The 23,587-nt window shown below is 40.5% G+C and overlaps 1 protein-coding gene across 5 annotated transcripts in view; it reads left to right on the top strand.

Annotated features, from left to right (window-relative positions):
* Nucleotides 1-23,587, top strand: part of ARID1B (AT-rich interaction domain 1B) — a 330,284-nt gene that overhangs the window by 87,054 nt on the left and 219,643 nt on the right. For all 5 annotated transcript variants that reach the window (XM_065630702.1, XM_065630699.1, XM_065630700.1 and 2 more), the window contains exon 4: nt 14,675-14,785. In XM_065630702.1, coding sequence (XP_065486774.1) covers nt 14,675-14,785 — 111 coding nt within the window. The remainder of the gene's footprint in view (nt 1-14,674; nt 14,786-23,587) is intronic.

Genomic DNA, 23,587 nt, shown 5'->3' with positions numbered 1-23,587 from the left:
AGGCATGGGATTCAAAGGGGAAAAAGTGTGGTGGGGCACACGTGTGCACTTTTCTGGGGCATCAGTCCTTCTGGTTAACAGTGTTTTCACGCCATTCCTTTGTGGTTACCATTATTCCCTTTGAATGCCTGAAAGGAACAGACAAGTAGTTCAGGCTCAGTCTGTAGTCTGGTTTTATTTAAAAGGAGAAAATGTTTCATAAACAAGCAAACAAACAAGACTCCCTCACTGTCAGGGTTGATTACAATGTTCTAAAAGCTGGCCAAACCCTTGTTTTCCACACCAGTATAATCCCTCACCTACTGATCATGACGAGAATTTTTTCAACCCAAATTGTCATTAGACAAAGAGTGGAATGACTAGTGGTGTTTGTGTGGTGGTGGTGTTGATTGTGTGTGGAGGTTTTGGGGTTTTGTTTGTTTGTTTTTCCCTGAGAGTGGGCCGGGGGGACAAATGCAGTTCAGGTCGGTAAGAATATGTGAAGTGTTTCAGTAGTCCCAGGTAGAAAGGCCTCCCAGGCAGGAGGGCAGCAGAGGTGGGGGGCATCCCTGGTGGTGCCTTGGTTGGCCTCTCTAGCTGGACGTCCAGGCACCACTTAGGCTCCTGCAAGGGGCTATGGTTTCTCTCTGGTTCCCTGAACTTGGATCAATGGAAGCCATAAATTTCAGATTTCTTGCTGAACTGGTGACAGTGGTTTGAGCTAGTCTCAGTCACAAGCTTGAGAGGATGGTGGCTCTGAGAATGTTCTTCTGAAGACATCTGTTTCTAGCATTGAGTCAGTGCAAGGTAGGGCAGATAAAACATTACTCAATTTGAAACAGTCTTTGAAAATGTGAACAACATGTGAAACTAATTAATCTGTTTTCATGTCCAAGCTGTATGACTGTCATGAAAACAGAACAAATTGTATTGTGGCAAAATGCATCCAATTATTAAAGTGATTTTGGTACAATGAGGATAAAGTCTTGTTTTTGAATTTGATGTGAGCTGCTGAAGTTCTTTTAAGAGTGTAATAAGAAGCATGTTAATTAACATTGTCAAGCTGTTTCGGGGTGTAACACTGTACAAAAATACTGTTGTTGTAAGTTAGGAATAGTTGCGTTGCATGCAAATACTGAATTCATTAGTAATACAGACAGTCCTCAGTGAGTTGAAATTTAAGTTTTATACCTCAATGCAATTATTCTTTTTAATAAAATCTTCATTCCAAAGTAGCTAGAAACTGGCACAGAATTAGCAGTTGGCTGTACTGTAGTTCAGTCTCCTGCAGAATTTAATTTAAACGTCTTTTAAAATATACAGGGCCTTGCAAGTAGTGTATAACTGCTCACGGCTTAAAGTTGTAATAAAAATTGTTTGTCCTTCTGCACTTTTAACTCGCGTGTCTGTAATTTTCTGACATTAGATGAGTGGTTGCCCTTAGTATTTGTTGTGTTATGAACCACAGGAAATCTGGGAAAGAACAAGCTTCTATGTTAATCTGACATTTGCCGCCAGGCACATAGGAAAGTGTTCTTTGTGGAAGTTGCCTCTTGAAGTTCTATGGGAACTCATCAAATTTAATGTTCAGAGGAGACGGTTAACCTGCCGTCATTGGCAGTGGCCGACACCACCACTTGTTGTGTACCATAAATCCTTCATGGCTTCCATCTCAGCAGAGGTACCTAGTAGTGCCCAGCGTGTATTCACGCTGTCATGAAATGCTGGGCTTGTTTTTAGGTAGAAGTGATTATTTTCTTTTCAGGGTAAAGAGGCAGAAGTGATTCCTTTAAACCATTCAACCTCAAATTCGTGGCACTGAGATCTTCTGCTTTGATGGGCGCTTGTTTGTTGGCTTTTGGAAACCAGGGCTGCTTGTATGTAGTGAGCAGAGAAATGCCTGACAACAAAACATGGAGGTGGAAAAATCTCATGTACATGATATACATGTACTTCTGCCAGCTTTTCCACCCTCGTTTCTGTGGGACCTGAAATTAGAGACATGGAAAAACAACAGCATAACTTCTTAGGACAGCATCCAGTTTGGTATGCTTAACCCTTTGTTGCCAACCTGCTTTGGAGAGATGAGGTAGATATCAAAAGGTATAGTACAACTTTGACTTTTTGCATCTGTAATAAAGCTTGGCCGGACTTGAGGGCAGGAGAGAAGGGGAACACGTTTTCAGCAGCTGACTTCCAAAGTCACACACCAAGACTTAAATCCTGGCTTCTAGACAAGCCACCAGTGACCAGCACCTCTGACAGGCACTCGTCACCTTACCTTGCTGAACACAGAAGTGATTTAAAAACAAATGAACTGTTGAAATACTTAGGAACTGTACTGATCTTGTGAATAAAACTAATTTTGAGTCTTTCTTAAGCACGTGATGTTTTCAGGAAGGGCAAATGAGGTTTGAACCTGTGTAGGTTCAATGAACACTTAACTGATTGAAGTCTTGGCCTGTTAGATTCCTGCTTTTATAAAGTCTTACTTCATAATCGTGATGCTACTGTAATAGCAAATAAGTGTTAAGCATATGGCTATTTATCTCTGTGGCAGAGGTCACTTAGCTCAGGAGTTCAGTGAAACCGTGACTCCCGTTATGCCACATCATCTCCCAGTAGCAGGAACAGCTGGTTGTTGTCCATTTGGGGAAGGCTCTGTTTGCTCAGCATTGCTTATATCATTCCAGGAAATGTGTCGAACCTTTGTCTTTTTCCCTCAGTGATTTATATCTGTATTTTTAAGATTATAATAGGTGCTAGCTTGTCAGACTTGGAGAATGATCTTCCTGAGCCAAGTAGCTGGCAGGAATAGAGTCAGGCAGAAAAAGCAAAGATAATTGTCTGTAAACTCACACCTGAGCACAAACACAAAATTGAGGGCATAGCATGGAGCAGCACTCGCAGCAGCGCAGGCTTGTTCTTGCTGCAGGCATGTTGACCAAACCCAAAAATTCTCATTTGGATTTTGAGAATAATTTCTCTGCCCTGTTATTTTAAAGTGAGTGTTTACAGACACGGCGACTGATTTAGCCAAATAAAAATCAACTACAGACTATCCCTGGAGGTATTTAAAAGACATGCAGATGAGGTTCTTAGGGACATGGTTTAGAGGTGGACTTGGCAGTGTTAGGTTAATGGTTGGACTCAATGATCTTAAAGGTCTTTTCCCAACCAAAAAGGATTTTATTATTCTATTAGGTCCGAAGCCTTTAAAGTTAGTATGTATAGTTACCCCTTACCTGTATCTGTCTTTTGAGTAACTTGGATTTGTTAAGTGATACTACTGGGAAAGGAAGCATTTATCTTGCAAAGCGGTACTACTGTTTATATATAAAATATAGCAAACTTCTTTATGCTTCTGTTTTATAATCTTCCAAAGGGCTGTCAATGAAAGTATTTGTTTGCCTCTGCGTTGTCTTAATAGTTGTATGGCACCTTCAGTTTCAAGTTCCCTCGTTATAGTTAAGAAACATTTTCCCAGTCTGCATGTTCTTAGGCTGTGTTCATCTGTTAATGGTTTTCTGCGGAAAATAGGCTTTTCAGCTTGCAGCTCAAAGGAGGAGTTTTGAAGGTCGCCTTTCTTCTCCTGAGAAAGCAGCAAGTGCAGCTCCTCAGGCATCTGCTGCTGACGGGGTTTGATGGTATCTGGCTGGGTTGTCGGAGGAGATGGGTCAGCACACACTGCAAACCTGTTCATGGCCACCTGTACAGCCTGCTGGGTTTTAATTTCTAATTTTAAATTTTAATTTTTAGCCCCTGTTTTTGTGTTAGATCATTGCAAACCTAGTAGGCATACCACAGCTTGTAAGATGAGCAAAGCGGAAATGCCGGAGCCCTGATGAGTTATTTCATGTGCTAAAAAGAAGTTAGTGTATGATATCATAAAGAAACTGGCAATGAGAGCCTCCTTTCTGCTAAATTGGAAAGAGAGAAAATTTAGTCTTGAGAGGAAAAAGGAAGTCCTGTTTTGCTCCTTCATTTTTAAGTGGTCAGTTATGGACGTGCAGTCAGTTTGTAGATTCAGCAGGCAGTGTCCCACATCTGTAGCAAAAATCTCTGCAAAGCATTCCAGTACAAAAGGTGGCGATGCAGATCATTTTTTTCAGACTCAAAACGTTGGTATTTGTAAGTTAGTAATCCTGAAAGGGAACATTTTTCATCTCAACTGCAGAAGCTACGTAAAATGTATCGTGGGTTTAGTATGTTATGCTCAGAGAAAAATCTTTTTAATGAGTTTAGAAGTTCAGTAAGGTACATGTGTTCAAATGCGTTTCTCAAAGTTCTCAAATCGGCGGTTTGGCTTTGATCCACAAAGTATCATTATTGTTGTTGATACGATGGTGGTATTATTTAAAGTTTCTAAATTCTGACTTCTCTCAGTACGTAAATCACAGAAGGTTAATTAAAGCAGTTCTTTATTTTGCGATTGCTTGGGAATATTAACCTCACAAAGCCTGCATTAAATCAGTGAACTGATAGAATTGCATTTGCTTTATAAAATAACTCTACAAGAGCAAAGACAAAGCCATTTATAGTTCAGTGCCACTAATTGCTTGGCATTTAGATATTAGTGTAGGAGTCAATTAATTAACTTGATAGTAAAACTATTGGAATGCAGGCTGATAAAAACTATTTTGTTTTAGGAGATTAGTGATCATAACTATTGTTGTTCCCCATACCACTCTCCTTATTACTCAGAGATGATTTTCTTTTACTATTATGCTGAGAGCAAAATTAATATCCCAGAAATAATTTTTTCCACACCTTTGAAGTTTAGCAGCAAGTTAAACAGAATAGTGAGTTTATCAAAAGATACCTGATCATGTAATAGTAATTTACATTATTATCCATTAATCTGATGGCTTTTCGTAGACAAAGTTGTCTACACAGATGAATGTAAATGCACAAATCCTGTTTCAAGACAAAATTTAAAATGCAAATAGTATAGTACTGTGAATGAAGTGATAAAGTTGTAAAGTCTGAAAATACTGATAAATCTGAGTGATAGGAGTTTGTGTTTGTTTTCTGTTTGATTTTTTTTTTTTTTTTTTAATTCTGTATGAGCAGTATACATTCCAAATTTTAGTGGTCTTGTAAATTACACCTCATGGCCAGTTGCAATGCAGCAGTATTCTCTTATGGCCTTTAAATTAACACACATTATTTTCCTCAGAGGTAGGGAAAATAAGTTTCTTAATATTTCCCAGCATAAAATTTACCACTGTATTTTTTTTTTTTGGCTGCCCATATTTTCTTTAATAATTGAAGATATTCAGTGTACATATATTTAGTTTTATTTTCTGTATTTTGAATTGAAAATTTGTTGTTGAGACAATGTATTATCTGAATATAGGTCAGCATATATTTTATATGTATTCATTATCCTTTCCAGTATTTCCCTTTTACTGCATTTCCCTCCTGCTGTAGTAGGATTTAGAACAGATTTTGGAGCATGCAGCTGAAACCTTGCAGGGTGTTTTAGTTGTTACAGTCAAATATGGACAACAAAGAATAAAATAGCAAATCAAAGTAAATAAGATACCACTTAAAACCACGTTTACCTTTACATGTTGACAAAACTGTTTGGTGTTTTTGTTGTGGGAGAGACGAGAACAACTGTTGGTCTCGGTGAGCTGTCCCTCAATAAATCAAGCTCTGCAAGAGCGCAGCCTCTCTCTTCATGTCTTTTTCATGCTTCTCCCTGATTGCCAGGTACCCATCTCACGTGTCTTCCACATGCGTGGCTTTGGGTAGAAAATTAAATAACTAGCTATATGTGTTCGTTTTTTGGGTGCCTGCCTACAGAATTCGTAAAGATCGTGCCCCTTCGTACTAACAAAAAGAAGAGGTTTATTGTCGCTTTATTAACCTAGCAATCCTTTACCAACTTTTAATGAAAGTCACTGGTTTTTTGTTGCTGTATTTAAACATACTCAGTGGTCTGGTCTCAGAGTTTTTAAGTTTTCATCGCTTCTTTCACTTGTTCTCCACCCTTTTGGCACTCCCAACACCAACCCAGTTGGGAGTACTTTATTTCAAAAAATTCATGGTTGTGGTGATGGTGGTGAAGGCTTGTCTACCTCAAAGATTAAAGAAATTGTTTGCTGCTGTTGGTTTAAACTGTTGTATTGTGAAGTCCATTTAATTGATTCTGTTGCTGGATGCTTCCTTCTGTAAATTATTGTTCTCTTTCTGTAAATTATGGTTCTTTCCATTCCTCGGACTAAGATTTTTTTCCGTGTGGTGGCTGGTTTTAAAGATTGTTGTGCAGATACTCTGTGTCTTCGCACACAGCAGAGAGACGACGGTATTGCAGCTAATCATCTATTAATACCTCCAGCAGCCCCAAATATAACATGCTAACCCTCTCACATACTGAAAAATTAAGTTAACCTAAACAGTAAAGTCCAGCTGAGAAAACCTTCTTTACCAAAATTACGAGAGACTTGTTTGCATCTAAACTTCAACTCCTTCACCTGTGATTCTGCTGTTGATAAAATAGTAGGTAAACCTCATTTCAGTTATTTCTTTTAGGGGGCCTTCATGGTGGAGGATTAGGGAATGAGTTAACAAGTGTCACTGTACTGTGATATAAATGTTGTCTAAAACATAATATAGCTTTATATTGTGGGTAGGGGGAGGAGGGTGAGGAGACAAACACAACAAACCTCACCGTTCTGTGTGTGGTGGTGGTGGTTGGTTTTGTGATGTGGTTTTTGTGTGTGTGTGTGCGCGCGCGTGTGCGCGACCTCGGTGATGTTTTAGGTGTTGCTTGCAGCCCTTCCTCACAGATTTGCAGATGTTCGTGAGCCTTTAGATGGAGACCTGGCTTTCACCTGCAAGCACAGTAACAGACGTGCCCCTAAGAAAACGCTGCAGAAATGTTTCCCGATCTCCAGCGAGGCAGTCTCGTCCTTGGGTACCCAGCTCCATTAGCCTGGAGGTAGCAGCTGCTCTTGGTGCAGCTTTTCTCTTTATTCTGCGAGCCGGCTTCAGGCTCGCAGTGCTGCTGGGAGCTGCGGGCGCTGCTCTGACCTCCTTTCTGCCGGCGAGACGTGTGCTCGGGAGAGACAGAGCTCCCTCGGGGGCAGCAGGCTGGGGCAGGCAGCTGCCCTCTTGGGGGGCACGGAGCCCCCCGCTTCTGCAGCCGCCCCGTTGAAAGACACGGCGGGTTTTAAATCCTGTCCCTCTACTGCGTTTCGATGGGGTGCAGAGCTGTAGGAAGGACTAGTTTAGCAGGGCAGGGCGCTGGGTGGCACAAAATCTGTAAGTCAGCACAGTAATGTGGTTGTCTGTCCCAGGTGATTGTAAGGAATAGGACTCATTGCCAGGGCTCATTTCTTTCTTTTTCTTTCCTTTTTTTTTTTTTTTTTTTAATTTTTTTTTTAAATATAGCCTTGTCAGTGAAAGGATGGGTATGGAGAGGAAGGAGTAGGTGTAGAAAATGAAAGCGTGGTTGGACTGCCCAGCCTTGTGGGGTTTTTTAGGAAAAGTCCAAAAAGCTCTATAAGCATGGGAAAATTCATGGAAATAAAAGACTTGTTTTACCCCTTATTTCCAAGTTATATTTCTCAGATTACCTCTTCAGGTTTTCTCTCATCTCTTCTTTTACACTGGAACTTTACATCTGTAGAACAAAGAAACTACCTTTTTTGCCTGTAAATGAAGACCTGACAGCTGTTTATCAGGCTGTGTAATGTGCAACCATCACATTTTAATACAAACATCAAACTGGTGTATTTTTTTCATGTGGCATGTTACAAGTATGAGAGAAGAAAACCAGAAGAAATGTCTTGTTTCTGATTAAATCCACTATTGATATGCTCTGTGATCCGTGGAATGCAATAGTGACAGAAAGAGAATAGCAAGATAAGGGTTTCAGGGAATTATTTAATCTTGGCGCTCTTCCTGTGTCACTTGCCTTAACGTGGCTCCTGAGGCCATAGAGACGAGACACATATGAAAATGGACTAGAGAGACCCTTCTCTCTCGCTAGCTGGCTCAGATTACCTGATAGGTGACTGGAAGGTCTGCTGGCCAGACAGTGTTCTTCCTGTAAGATGGGGGTGGCTTTTTTTGACCCTGGCTGCATTTAAAATGCTTTCAGTATATTCTGCAGAGGAAAAGCTTCCCTAGTGAGGTAGTCTGAGTTTCTAGTAATTTCCTGAGAGTTTTGATGGCCCGAACCTCAATAATACATTTGCTTTCTTTTGCATCAACTGCTGGCTGCTACACAAGATTTTTTTTTTTTCCTTCCCCCTCCAGTGTTCTAAGACTTACCTTAGTTGTTATTCTATGATAACTGGAATCCTGAAGGGAGAAAATGGTGTTCCAATTGTAGTTTTGTTTTTGCTTTTTTTTTTAAATTAGCTTAAAACAGAGATCTAAGAAATAGTAAGTTTTAGCGTGAAACTGCAGATACCTTGGAAGGCAAGGTATTAATAGCATTGAAGAAGATGGGATGTCTCGCTGACAATGACTGCCAAACTGGCAAGTTTTCCAGATTTCTCCAGGTACATGGTAGGATTTTTCTCTGAGGATTTACGTGTGATTTCTGGATGAATTACCTTCTTTTGGAAAAGGAAAGGACTCTCTTGCTTTGGCACTTCTCTGAAGCTCTTGACTCCCTCTAGTACACGTAATGAAGATGAAGACCGAAATTTAACTTGGTGAGGCAAACGCCTACCTGTGTCATCTTTGCTTCGGAGGGCACAGTCCTGCCCTGACTTGGCTGTGGGGAAACGATAACCATCCGCTGCAGCAACAGTCAACAAATAGCATCAGCATGTTGAGGTCGATGCTGGGCTGTTGCTTGCCGGACTTGAGGACAGCTGCTTTCCTCGTCTCCGTTCAGGTTTCTGTGGTGGTGCTAAGGGACTGGCCTGAAATGATTTACGTATTCTGGTTATGAGCAGGGTTTATTCACTTCATCATGTAAACACAGACTAGCGTGTTGAAGGAGATTACCAGACTGCACTGGTAATCCGCCTCTGGTGGTTAGCACTCTTCTTTTTTGTTGGCGTAATAGGTGCTGGGACCTACCAAATAATTTTTTTCCTGCAATCACTAGTTCCCTCTGTGCAGTAAGAGACTTACTTGCTGGCTTGTGCACAATGCTGTCTAGTTGCATGGTACCAATTTCCTTTTCTTCAAGGCTTTAGAGGGGTTTGTTTGTTTTCGTGCTGTGTGTTTTGGTTTGGGGTGGGGGTTTTTTTTGGTGGGTGTTTTTGTTTTATTTTGTGTGGGGTTTTTTGTTGTTGTTTTTGTTTGGTTTTTTTTCTTTTCATTTCTGATTCATAAAATTCGAGACATATGTATGTATTTCATCTTCACCCAGGGTCTTCTGCAGGAGTCCACCTACATCCTGCAGGACCTCTGCAGACCATCTGCCTGGGATTCAAGCAAACATCTCTGCCTTTTTGTCCATAGTGGATTGTTCCCCACAGGGCTGCATTCTGTTGATTGCTTGTGTGAAACTTGGTGTTGCCTGTGCCCCTGGGCATAACATTTTTTTGAGTGCAGCTTTACCTGCAGTGTTCCCCTAACAGGTTGGCTGTCCTTCGTTGTCAGTTTTGTACTGCCAGAGAGTGTACAGCTTGGGAGATGACATGTTAGGCATGAGGGTTGGGCTAGAAGCTGGCTCTATAGGGATATGTCCCCATTCTGGTAAGTAATTTTTTTTTTTTTTTGGTAGCTTTTTATCGCAGAAGGTGGAAAGAGGGGAAATGTGTTGGTATGTATTTACCTACACAGAACAGATACTTAGCGAAGTGATAATGAGTTATTTCCTTCTATAGTCCCTAACATATCACTTGCCTTCTTTCTGTTTCATAGTATCCCTTCAGAGTTATGTAAAATGATCTCATATTGTTGGGCTCTGTGCTCCTCTTGGCTGCTCTACTGGTCGTGACTTTCCATTCTCAAGTGGTCTGGGGGAAAAAAAAAAACAACATTTGCTTCTGGTTTTGCTGTTGTCACATTACCATAGAATTCACTGCTCTCACACTTGAAGTCTTCTAAAGATCAATGAACTGAATCAAGAACATGAGCTAAAATAGTTTTTAGTGAGTTTTTTTCAAATTGAAGTCTAGTATATTATTTTCCATAAATTATTTTCCTTCTATTTAACCATCATGGTACTTATCTTTCTGGGTGGTCATGTTATCCCTCTGAAATTTGCTGCAGTAGAAACGGATGAAGCTTAAATGATATTTCTCACCCAGCCCTTCTTTAAATGTGGTTTCCTCCGAATATTAATGTTTTCACTATGCTTTCATTTTCCATTAAAAATAAACTATATAATAGTTAGATCTTATCTTCTTTGGTAGAACTTACAACAAATGTGCATTTCATCTACATGGTTTCAAGCATTATCAGCACCATATTCATTCAAGTTTGCAGGGAACATGTAAATGTGGAAAGGCTTGCTTGTTTTAAATTAGGTCCAGCTAGAGAATGAAAGCACGACACTAATTAGCATTGTGCACCAAAAGGGAAAAGGTGACAGGCTGCACCACAGTGGTTGCAGGGCAGCCGAGCTGGGCAGCAGTTTGGGAAGTTTGACAGAATCACAGGATAGTTTCACCAGAGTTCTCCTTCCTCCCTTTGCTCACCCAGCCCTTCCCGAGGGCAGCTCTGCTCAGTAACCCATGATGAAGCAGGGGGGCAAGGGGTTGCTTTTCTGGCGAGTTCTGAGTCGCACTGTTCCACAAGGTGGTCCAATAAAGACAAAACTAACACAGGCTGAGGGGGTGTGTGTCCAACTGCAAGAATTGAGGAGGCAGGAACAAGGGGCCTTTGACTTTCTTGCAAACTGGTACCTTGACTTATTTGGTTGTTCTAAACCCCTCTGTGTTAGTGAAATCCCACATCAGAATTATAGACTTTAGAAGTTTGTAAGATGAATACAGTAACAGAGAATAAGAGGGAAGAAATATCCTGTTTTCTTCTTTACTTCTCAGACTAAACAAATCTTGAGCTTTATATACCACAATTCACAGAGCAAGCTAAAAGTGTACGTGAACAGGAGGTGAATAACTAGTCCTGGCTCTGTACACAATAAGCAATTGGTTGCTATTATTATTAACCAAATATATTAACTGTAGATGGATTGATTTCCGAGCAACTTACCAAATACAGAGGTTTTAGGGTGTGTATACATAGGCATAGTCCCTTTTTTTCCCCCCTCTACCTGTTTCACGATATATATGTTTTTTGAGAAGTCTAAACTTCAGCTAGAGATGTTGGTGGCTTGCTGATTGATTGTCCCTGTGCCTTTTTGAAAACCTGATGGGGGAAACCCTGCTTTTAGTTATTTTACAACTTTGTTGACAGTTTGTGCTATAACAGCTATGATATGATTGGGTTTGTGCCAAGCTGGGAAGTTCTAAGTGGAAACTTGTAGCCTTCTGTTTATAAAAGCCTGGAATTCTCTCTTACACACGTGTTCCTTTTTTATGGGAGCAAGGATTTTCTGTGACTCATAAAAAATCATAAGCTTTGCTTTGAAAGCTGATGTCATTGATGGATGAAATATCAAGAGTCAAAAGAAAAAAATCGGGGATCTCAATGGAAGATCGAGCCCTAATGTCAATGGGGGACTTCTCAGCCATGACTGTAGCACAACACAAGGTAACATGTTCCCCTTATGTTCCCTCTGTTCAGTCCCAAATAAATCCATTCCTAGATGCCAGAAAGAAAAATGACCTTTCAAAACTGAAAGTGAGAATTGCCAATTCCATGCGTTTCTTCAGCGACAGACAATTTACCCTGATACTTCAGTCCTTATTTCTTATTTATCTCTCAAAATATGTTGGATCTATTCTGTAATATATTATATGGTAACAAAATTTCCTAATGCAGAACTGAAGAAAGGCAGTAGGGATTTTCTCTCCTCATTTTTTTCAATGAAAATGATACTAAGCACTGTTTTGGTTATGAAGCCAACCTCTTAGTGAAATGTGCTATTATTTAGTCATCGTTATGTTTAGTATATAAATGAACTGTTTTTATTGGACAATGCATATGTGTAAACCCATAAAATTATACACACAGCCCCATGCATATTTCATCTGGGAGATTCCCGTGCCTGCAACTTACTGAGAGTGAACTGATTCTGCACTTCTCAAGAGCCACTTTCCAAGTTTAGAGTGATCCAAGTGTCTAAACAGCTGTACAGAGAATATATATAAAAAAGAGTATGTGATCTTGGTCCCATTTGCAGCACACAGGTATCTGCATTTTAACAAACATGGATGTCTACAGTATTTGTTTCCAAAGCTAATCTAGAATTGAGCAAAAAGATTTGATTTTTCCACAGTCAGAAAGGAAAGCATTATGAAAATGGCGCATTTAAAAAGATAAAGGGTGTCATGTCTTGGGTTTTTAATGTACTCTTCACTGTGTGGAAAGACATTTCATAGATAGTCTCAAATACCCAGGTAAAAGTGAATTCCATTCAACACGCAGTGTTTCTCATGAGAAATAGTGCTGTCGCTTCCTTGTGCCATTCTGGTCCCCCTGGAAATTTCAGTAGGGAGAGAGGTTAAAATCTTGCAAACACGTGGGAAAAACCATGCTTGGTACTTTGTAAGGAATTAAAGGCTCTCGATTTTTCAAAATATAAACCATCTTTTGCTTCCCATCAAAATCCTGTAGTGTCTGGAAAAAGGAACAATTGTGTTTCTAAAGTGATGTCTTCTAAATTGAATATTCCATTTACCCTTTTTCACCACTCTTGGTATTTCTGGATGTTTCTTTGTTGTTGCTGTTTTAACAAGTGGTTCTTATTTGGTGTATTTTTTTAAGAATTAAGAAGAGAGTTGAACACTGAACTGGAAGTTGAAATCCGGGGTTGCTGGGTTTATTACAGAAGCCTACGCAGTGACAACCCCTAGCGTGCATGTGCGTATGCGTGTGTGTTTTTAAATAAAAAGGAAAGCAGAGGTTTGCTCATTTGTTTGCCTATTGTGCAGCTGTCCTGCACCTTTCTACTCCTTTGTGCTGGGGTGAAGGCTGCTGAATGGCGGCCTTGTGCCATTTGTTGATTTTAAACCTCCCTGTTAATCCACAGGAACCTGCTGGTGTGCGCAGCAGGAGAGCTGTGTGACAAGTGGAAATCTGGGCGGGGGGGAGCGCGGGGGGTCACAGGGGATAATAATCATTCAGCCATCAGCCTTTGTCACCCTTAAGCCTAATTGTTACCCTCTGCTGGCAACCACATTGAAGTGCTGGCCTTTTAAGTGTTTCTCGATTTTTTTTTTTTTTTTTTTTTTTCCCCCCTTTTTTTACTTGGCACAGGCTTACGGATAGGATCGTTTATTGCCGGGTTAGCATCGTATCAGGTTTGCTGGGGTTTGTTTTATTAGCCCCGTTGAGTTTTCAGCGTCCCTTAAAATAATTTGGGAGAGTCCGAAGCGATGGAAGGGGCCGAATGGAAACCAGTCCGGTTGTTAACAAATTTCCCTCTGTCAGGAGCAGGGCTGAAGCCAGAAGCAGCTTTCCCAGCGTGCCAGCTGCCTGCCGGAGCCTGTGCGTGAGCAGCGGCTCTGCCGGCGGGGCTGCGGGAGCAGCAGCCAGGTGATGGTGGGGCTGCGGTGGGGAGGGCTGGGAGACAGCTGCCCCTTCGCGCCCCGAGCACCCGCCTGCTCGCACGTACGTGTCCGAACTGAAGGTGCGAGGGTGGCTGAGGCAAATTGGACTGGTGGTAGACTCGGGAGGGGGAAGAGGAGAATTAAACCGTTTAGAAACAACAGAGAAAGACCTTTAAGGTGCGATACCTTTTTCCAGCAGGCGGGAACTGGTTCTCCAACTTTCCCTGCCAGTTACACATGCTGCAGTCACTACTGCACTTTCTGTTGTTTTCCTTGGAGAAGTCAGTGTAGAAGCTGCTACAGTAGCGAAAATGAAGCCTGAATCTAAGGCTCTGCAGTGGGCAAGTATCTATACGTGTGAAGTAAGCCTGCGCTGTGGGATGGGGGTGGCAGGGAGGAGGTCGTTTCGTTGCTCCCCCTGCCCCTGTGTGGTGGGTGCGGTGTTAGGCCATTACCTAAGATCGCTTGGGCTTGCATAGGGAGGAACATCCCCAGGTTGCTGGGATGAGCTTTGGAGCTGCTTTTGATGAAATACACTCTCCTCCCAATCCGTCGGACGTAACGCGCCTCCAGCAGATGCAGTGAATGTGTTGTGTGCTCTGACCCGATAGCCGGTGTTTAAAAGTTGTGCCAGTAGTAGTGGTGGTAAATCCAGGGTTGTTATGGGAGTCTGGTTACACAGTGTGATTACAATCTTGCTTTTAAGTCAGCCTTCCACCTGGCTCAGTACTTCATCAAAAGGCCTGAGAATGCATCTCGGACTAGGTCCATGTTTTGACCACTTTCTGCTTGCTACTCTTTTACAGTAAAAGGGGTTGTTCATTTAGCAGGTTTATTTTTACGTGTTTCGCTGTGTTCCAGTGCTGTAATTCCCTGCTGCTTGTCAGCATGTCACTCTGGTCCTTGGATTTCTTTATGAACAGCACATGTCATAGTGGTACCTGTGTGGGCTTAATAGGTCCATTAAGAAGGTTTAACTAGTAGAAATTTCTGATCAAAAAAACATCAGCATTCAGCTGTTGGATTTTCACCCTTCTGTGATGCAGACTTAATTGTAATTACTGAGGTTAATAATTCTGTTACAACTGTTGTTGCAGGACATGTCTCAGGAAGGCTATGGAACCAGATCTCAAGCCCCTATGGCCCCAGGAAAGCCTAACCATGAAGACTTGAACCTAATCCAGCAAGAAAGACCATCGAGCTTACCAGTAAGAAACTCATGTTTGTTTCAGTATTTTTAAACGAAAGCACTTTACATAGGATTTCACTGCATCTAGGATGAGCAGATGAGAAATATTGAAAAAAGATATAATAAAATGAGGTCGATCACAAACTGTCTTTAAAAACGTGTTGAGAAGAAACATCTTGTGTATGAGTGGACTTAGCTTAGGCTTGTTCTGGTTCAAAATGGCACTATTTATGCACATGCATGTTTTGTGCTTGTGCACATGTGTATTTGCATAGAGGAAATGGATTGATTTAGGAATTCCATACTTGCACAAAACAATCTGGTGAAGAAGAGGCTTTTTTTCTGTGCCCTTTTTGAAGGATTTCAGTAGATTCTGGTTTAGAATACTACCACGAGGAGTTATTTGCTCCAAACACGGAGCATCAGTAATTAGTTTGACATGTTAATTTTGCTGCTGTCTGTTACTACAGAGGTGTAGAAGTGGGAATGATAGTGATCCATGAGCTAGGCTGATGTTTTGCTAGGAGATTATTTTTGACTAACATTTCTTAGTTTTTCTGAGCTCTGTGCATTCTGCTGTGGGGGAAACAGCACAAATATACTTCGCAAAGATATTTGCAGGTACTGGCATTTTTGAAGGTCTTACTTCATCGTAACGGTCAAAGTACTCCTTGGCCTTGTCTCTGAGTTGCCCCTCATGGTCTGGGGATTTTCGTGTTCGTTGGTAGTAAAACAGCATGAATATAAACCAACTAAAATATGTTCAGCTTAAATGATGAGAACTGTTTATAAACTATGTGACCTCTGGCTTGGAATAATGTATCATAAAGATATAGGATATTTTCTGCAGTTCACTGGGTATGTATTCATTTCCATTTAGCAGCGGGATCTCTCTGAACAGAGTTTACCTTATCAAGATACACGGCACTATTGTCAGCCCCTAAAAACAGGGCAGTAAACGTCTTCGTAGCATTTTAAAATTATATCTTTGTCACCTAGAGTATATGTGCCACCAGTTCTTTAAATGACATTTGAGATGTGCATGTCTCAGGAGAATCTATGGAAACTGGTGTGAGAAGAGATATCCATTTGCTTTGAACTAGTATTCATTTGATATTTTTTCAGGAAATGGTTTTTAAAAAGACTAGTTTTTCTGAACAGGTCTCAAAAATGAATGCTGGCAATTAGTTTAAAAATAGTAACTACTGTGGACATGGAAGTGTTTTGGCAACAACTACCTACTTTAAAAAGCAGTGATATTAAAAGAGACTTTTTACCGTCCCAGTTTTTAATGAACAGTGTTTGTTAGGGCAGAGAGAAGTGAAGTTATTTATCAACTAATGTTCTACTAATTTGCCTGTGTTTTTTCTCAAACACTTGTCCCACTTTTAATCAATGCTCTGTCCTACCTACATCATCATCATGATATCTAAGCAGGGTATTGGGTATTATCTGTGTCCCTGAGTGTTTGGTATATTTAGTAGCTCATTATTATTCTAGGTATGAGTAAGCTGGTAGTATTAACAGTGAATGTTAATCATTTTGGCCACATAGATTAAATGCTAAGTTGGTCCCAAACGCTGATATTGAGACACTGCATTACTGAAAAGCTTTGATACATAACCAGAGAGCACTTAATTTACTCAAAACCCCTGCTATTAGGATATGGAGGGGAATGGAGCTATTATGATTTTCTATTTTGTTTTGGTTTGGGGTTTTGGTTAGGTTATTTGTTTTGTTTTTCCAATTTAAAAACAACTGCAACCCTTTGTATGTGGCGACAATGCTTATTTTGCAAGTGTAAGCAAACTCCCCATCATCTCACTTTCAAGGAAAATGTTTTCAAAGTTAGGAACAATCCATACTTTCAAAGTACGGTGAACATGGTAAATGCTTTAATATAACTCTATTTGGGGTATGGATGGCTTGACCATATAAATATGTTTTGTTTGTTTGTGGTGTTTTTTGGTTTTGTTTTGTTTTTCTCCCTCCCCTGGAGCAAGCGTTCTCTGTTCAGTTTTGTACTGCTTATGAAAACCTGTGATCACTATCCCTTGTTTAGTATTCCTAGTTACAGTGTCATTTTGGGGTGCTAAATATGGCTCCTTAAGCTTGTTTTCAAGATAATGCTGTTCTTGAGTGTAGTCAGTAAGTCATCTTTGTACAGTGAAGCTTGAAATGATAGCAGTGGTGTTACACTTTTAATAAAATTGGTTTGGTTTGGTTTTTTTCATGGTATTCTGGTATTTATACAATTTGCCCTTTATCTTTTTATTTCTTAAGGGCATTGTGTAAAATCACGGCTGCTACATAGCAAGCTTATACAAGTGTCTAAAAACAACAAAAGAGATGTAATACTAAATGGTGAATGGTGTTCTCTGATGTGGCTTTGAAAAAAGAGTTTCCCTTTGATGGATTTGAAGAGGAGCTGGCCACTTTCTGCGGCACTGAATGCTGGCTTGTGTCATCCTTTGGGGGAGTTTTTTCAGCAGGTTTGTGTCACAGTAAGCGCAGCTAAACAGCTCAATAGTTGTTCCGTTTCCTTCACACATTGTATATAAAAGTCCTGGCATGAATGTTCCCATAAAGTTCAAAGCGGACAAATTTGTAATGCGGGTTGGTAACAAACGGCTACAAACAAAATATGGCTTTATTAGCTACTTCTAATGGCCTGTCAGATTCTAGACAATGCTTGCTTTCCTTCTCCTAACTGCTCTGGGATCTGGAGGTTTTGACCTGTGGGTCTCTGACCATGTGGAGTCACTGAGAGCCCAAATGAAAAGTTGCAGAGAAAAGTGCTCCGAGCACTTTTGTTGGGGTCACAATTAGAAGGAAATCCCGAGCTTTTGAGAAAACGTGGGAGTTCGGTACTCTGTGAAGGAAAGGAAGTCATAAACAGAAACCGTTCCTTATTAGAGTGGTGGAATAAAGGGGGAGACGCTTGAATGAAATTATCTGCACAACAGTTACTACGGAATGCATTTATTGAGACTTAAGGCATAATAGCAAAATACACACTTCTGCTGTTGTGAGAAAGCTACAGCGGACTTACAGGAAAAAGATTTGAAATTATATATCTGCAAGTTCGTCATTGCAGTAAAAGAGCTTGTGTCAGCAGCAGGCTATGTGTTTAGGAAGACTAATCCTTTATTTTGTCTTTAATGAGTAATTTTGTAAATGTTCATGTTGGATTGTATTGATAGCATGAAGAGCAGAAAACTTTTTTTTTTTTTAATTGGAGTAAGTATGGAAGGAATTTCAGATAGGCATTGGTGCTTTTGCGGTTACTTTGTTTTGTTTTAATAAGGTCCTTTTTTGCCCACTGTCAGGTGTGTTTGAGGTGTGAGGTCAAATGGCCTACTCAGGGTTGCCATGCTTTTGAAACAAGGGTTTCTGCTAATTTTTTTTTTGTTGAAACCTAAAGGTGAAGTTCTTCAGCTTCTTGAGCCGTTGTAAGCCAGGGCTGTTGCAGTCCTACAGTGTTGGGGAACTGAACCAGCTGGGAAATAATCACACTTTTTATTTCTGGGTTAGTTTTTGACTGAATCACTGTGTAATTGTGTGGGCATCAGTGGTACCTCAGAAGAGGAGACAGGAATCAGAAGCTGTGATGGGAAAGGGGACAGTGGGGACAGCAGCAGCTTTGATTGTAGCCACAACCTAGAAGCCTGTATGATCTTGCTGGAAGGGTTTAAGGTGTCAGCTGAGACATCGGGGCACAGCGGATCACAGTGTTCCCAGTCCGGCCCCGCGGCAGTCACACAGCTCCAGACAGACAGAAGACAGTTCACTTCTTTTTGGAAGGTAAGTTTTCTGCCGGTTGACATCCCTGAGCTGTTTAACGCCATTGAGTGTAGGCCCAGCAGCGTGAGCCTGCACGGCTGGGGCCACGGGCAAGGGGGCTTGTGGCAGCCCTCGGCCACTTCGGTGTCAGCTGCAGGGAAATAGTGGCCTTAGTCTCGTCACTTATCTCAGAGTCATCTTGTGTGTGTTTGCTGGAGAGTGTGCAGTGTTGAAGGGGGAAGGTTGTCTCTGGGGTTGAGGGAATTGGTGCTTGATGAGGTCACCCAGAATTCTTGAGTTCATGGATTATTTCTATGACATCACTTATTCGCTGGGTCTTTTCGTGGAGGCAGAGCAATTTCTCTGCAAAACAAAATAGTAGCCAGCAGTGGAGGTAGACTGCTGCTTCTATCTTGTGCAGTGCCATGGCCTGAGAAGTTTGATTGTGGTTCTACAGTGTCCATAGTTGTATGAGCTTCAGAGTCAGGTTGGTCTCAAATAACACATACTGTTGCCTGGACAGATAAACTTTATAAGATGACGGTTGCCTTGTTTCATTATTCTTGGTACTGTGGAAAACAGTACATCAGAAATGCCTTCCTGATGTTATTAACTGCTTCACAGTTCTGTTTTACCTCATTTTAATGAGCCTCTAAAGGACGTTTCAAGTGCTGGACAGTCATTCCTCTGGTTGACACACCTTTTTCATTGTAGAAGGAGGGGGTACTCAGATTTCAGAGGACCTCTGTTGAGAAAAGTAGGGAACAAAATGCAAGACTAGATATACTTGGCTCATGGAACAACATCATTTCAGGTGCAGACTCTTTCAGGTGCAGACTGTGAGGAAAATACACGGGATGGTTTGGGAATCCGCATTCTCTGTCTCACTTCTAGAATATGAAGTAGCTTGGAAAGTCATCTTGAGCAACAGCACTCCCTGAACAAATGGCTTTAATGGCTGAAGTCTTAATAGACCAGGAGAACAGTTTCCAGCATTATTTGAGAAAGTGTGGTTGAGAGCAGGAGACACCTCTTCTTTTCTCAGAGGTTAAACTCCTGGGACAAGGGACTCTGGTGACATTTATCTGGAGCTTAGTCCAGTAAGCCTTAATCATGATCAGAGTTTTGGGCACTACCATAATGTAAATATTTATTACCACTCTGGTAAGGACAAATCAGTACTAAAGGAGAGGTAGTGCAGCAATCCTCTTTTTTTAGGAATCTTTGTTGGATTCTTTGCAAGTAAGCAAATTAGAAAGCTTGTTCTAAATTCAAGTGATATTTTAAAAATCCAGAATATTGCTTCTGATTTGAGGAAGAAGGAGGAAAAATAAAATCTGTACATGGATTCTTGGTAATTCTTGGGAGGCAAATGCAGTTGCTAGTTGATAGATGCATGTGTAGTACATGATAGCAATTCCGTCCTGTAGTTATTCACTTCTGTTCTTGCCTCCATCTGAAAATAAGTGTTTGGGAGTATGTTAAACCATGAACAAGAAGGAAATGTGAGTATGTAATACTTGTGAATTAAATTTTCCATTGTTTTTACATCAAGTAGGATAAGACTGGTGTGCCTCTTCGCCACTTTCTTTTTTTCTGCTGTGTTGTAAAATAACTGAATGATCTTGTTTTCCTTTGTTTGGGTCAAGAAATTTTAGCTGAAAATTGTTACTCTGTGAAAGAAGATTATTGACTCAACAAGCCTTCAATTTTCAGTGAATAACACTCCCACCCTCTAGCTTCAGGAACATGTGGTGCATGCATTCTATTTTAAAGTACAGACTGTAATTTAAAACTGAGGCAGTTTGATGCCCCACTGAACTTTGTTTAAGCCTGGAATAAAAGGAAAAAAGCTTCAAGTTGCAAAGAAGTGACTAAGCTTTCTCAAAGGCTTTTCTTAGCCATTATGCACAGAGTTGGAAAAAGTTGCTATTTTTTCCAAGACATTTTAATTCTAGATCAAGTAGTTTGTGTGGTTTTTTTCTTTAGCATTCCATGTAACAAACCTGTAGCTAGAACAAGTGTCATACAACACATATGTATGGAGATGTCAAGTGTATGTATTTCAGTGTGTTTCTGAGGTGCAAAATATGCTGTGTTGTTGGCGCCGGCGTGCACACAGATTCTGTACGTGGCCTCCTGTTTGTGTCCTGGTGTCGGTCAGAACAGTGGGTCAAATCCAGTGCGAGCCCCAGCAGCGCTGCTGGAATTGGTGACGTTATCAGGGGGACGCGCCTTACGTTTTGCGTGTCATTGAAAATGGTAGCCCACTCGCTGTTTGTGCACGGTTTACATTTGACTTCAGTGGAACCAAGATTTCATGTAGCTGATCAAACAGATTAATTGTCCGAGAATCAACTTGTACATTCAGTTTAAGTCCCATTTTGGGGGAAAAGTACGATGAAAGTAGTGCAGAGCAGCCCTGTGCATATGTTGTCCATGCAGGGTTAAACTGAAACATTGAAACTAAAACTGTTGATTCTTGCTATTAAAATAAAAATTTGTAATAAGAAGGTCCTGTTGTTACTCATTTGCATTTTGTGCTTTACAGATTTACTTGGTTTTGCTTGGCAGATTGATCGTATTTATTTAAAAAGCAGTTTTAGATTGTTATTGTAGTATAAAAATTAATTTCACTAAGTACCGTAAAAAAGATATTTGGCTATTCCATCACCTTTTCCATTTTCAAAATACCTTTACAAGGTTCACAATATTCCTGTAATAACAAAATTACTAATTTAGGATCTAAGAAAATTTGCGAATGCAAAAAGAAATATTTAGTCTGACCTCTACATGAAGCTTACATAGGAAACCTGCTAAGGGATTATAGATCCCAGTAGTGGTTAAAGTTGCAAAAACTTGTATTTAAATAGGCCAATGTTGTCCTAAGTGGAATATTAAAGAATTAGTAGCTTTTATCTGGCAATGTTTTTTTAAGCCATGAGGAACTGTGTCAGCATAATTTATACCTCCAAATACCAGGACAGTATTGATGTTGATTAAAGAATTCAGGAAATTAGATTTAATTTGGGTGGTTGAAGCTTTCCCCCGCCTCTAGTTGTTCCCTCTCCAGTGGCTGCTGCCCCCATAGCCAGGGTGACTGAACTGCGCTTGTGGTAGCCCGTGAATCACCAAAGCTTCCAGCTTGAGAGGAGAGGCAAACTGAAGGCCCTCAAAGTTACTACTTTAATGTGCAAGGCCAGAAACTGTAGTAGCGCGGGTGCCTCTGCACATGTGGCACAGATGTACCTGCTGCAAGGGTGGCAGCTTATCTGATTGTTTGGGGTGTATCTGTAATTGCTGGGGATTTCAGGTGTCTGCACTAGCTGTGCTTTTAATCTGCCTAAATTTCCAAGTCAGTGCCTTCAGGTTCTGCATGTGGGAATCTAACTCTAAAATGTTAGGGTTTGGCTGTTTGGTGTTGTTTTGTTTGGTGTTGTTGGTTTTGTTTGTTTGTTTTGGTTGGTTGGTTTTTTGTTTGGTTTGGGTTTTGGTTTTTTGTTTTGTTTTGGGTTTTTGTTTGTGTGGGGGTTTTTTTAACATTTTACACAGTGTGTATACGTATATACAGTGTGTATAAAAGCATGTATGTCTTGTCTACTTGGTTATTTGTGAATTTTGAGTTGATAGCATACTGTAAATTCCAAAGCTTAATATATTCACTGGTGCATGTCTTTGTTCATGCCTGTGTGAGCACTGGGATTACGATGCAGAAAGTAAGACAAAAGAGTGTTACTCACTTGAATACCATTTCAGGAAGTACCTGAGACACTTTAAATGTTTTTTCTTTATTTTATTTTTACCACAAGTATTCCTGTACGATAGGATTTTTTTTTTTCCAGAATAACTCCTTTGCTTGTGCTCACCAACCATTGTGAAGTGTGACCTCAGCTTCCTAATCTTGACTAAACACAAGTAACTCATTCCGACCAGCAACATCCAAAGCCTTAGCAGTAGATGTGCCTTTTCTTTTTCTTCTACCATCCATCCCTGTTTGCTGGGAACGTGTTGGTTTCTGGTGCTATTGTTGCAGCTTTCATGTAAAGAAAAAAAAAAGTGACCATTCTTTGATGTGAAGCTCACTTCCGAGGGGTCCTGCTCAGCTTGCTGTCTCTGTGTAAGCAGATGTTTGTGCAGTCACGGTCAATAGTGTTAAGATTAGGCCAGGCTTCACAGTGCTTTGTCTGATTGTTTATGGTGTATCCATAATTGCTGGGGATTTTAGGTATCATCACAGTGCGAATGGGAAGTGTTTGTAATATATTATTTGTTTTATAGTACTAGGTTTGAATTGCAATAAAGTCAGTCCTGTAGTGTGTGAGACTATACACGTTTTGGTTTATTTTTTTGAGGTTTGAAACAGTTTTTTGAATTTATCTCAAATGTGTTTTCTTGAAACCTGATGTCTTGTAATGCTTAAACCTCTGAAACCTTCTTTCCTTTGCTGGAGCCATACATCTTAGATTCACTAGGAAGTCTTCCCTTGAAGTCAGCAATTCATTGTGGCTTTTTTGAATCTGTGCTATATCACGCTTCTGAAATGTGTTACGTGTAAATAGGCTTCCATTATCAATTTACCTTTAAAAAAAGTGTGTATGTATATATATGCACACACAAAATAAGGGTCGTCTCTGCATTTGTCTTTGAAAGGCACTAACACTTTAACTCCCCGCATCAGTTTTCCTTAATGTCGTGCAGATTATTCTGTGCCGTTTCTCACACAAATCCACACACAATTCTGCTCCCACAGGGCTTTATAAAGAGGGTCCTGTTTGAATCAGCAGTGTAATTTTGGGGGGTGAAGCATCATAGTGTGTTGAAATCAAGGTAGAAAAGCTGTTAACATCAGGAAAAGGCTACTTTAAGTTCCCAGTAGTTTAGGCTTTTGATCTCTTTCCTTCCATGCAAGCAATTGCAGATGACCCTTTTAATCAGCTCAACCTGTGAAATGAGACTTATTGTGTTAAATTAGAATTAGGACCTGAATTTTGAGGCACATTTGAATAATTGCATTAGTATAGGGAAATATGCCATTCTG

This window comes from Caloenas nicobarica, chromosome 3, assembly GCF_036013445.1.
Source record: "Caloenas nicobarica isolate bCalNic1 chromosome 3, bCalNic1.hap1, whole genome shotgun sequence".
NCBI classification, from domain to species: Eukaryota; Metazoa; Chordata; class Aves; order Columbiformes; family Columbidae; genus Caloenas; species Caloenas nicobarica.
This window is presented reverse-complemented; position numbering and strand designations above follow the sequence as displayed.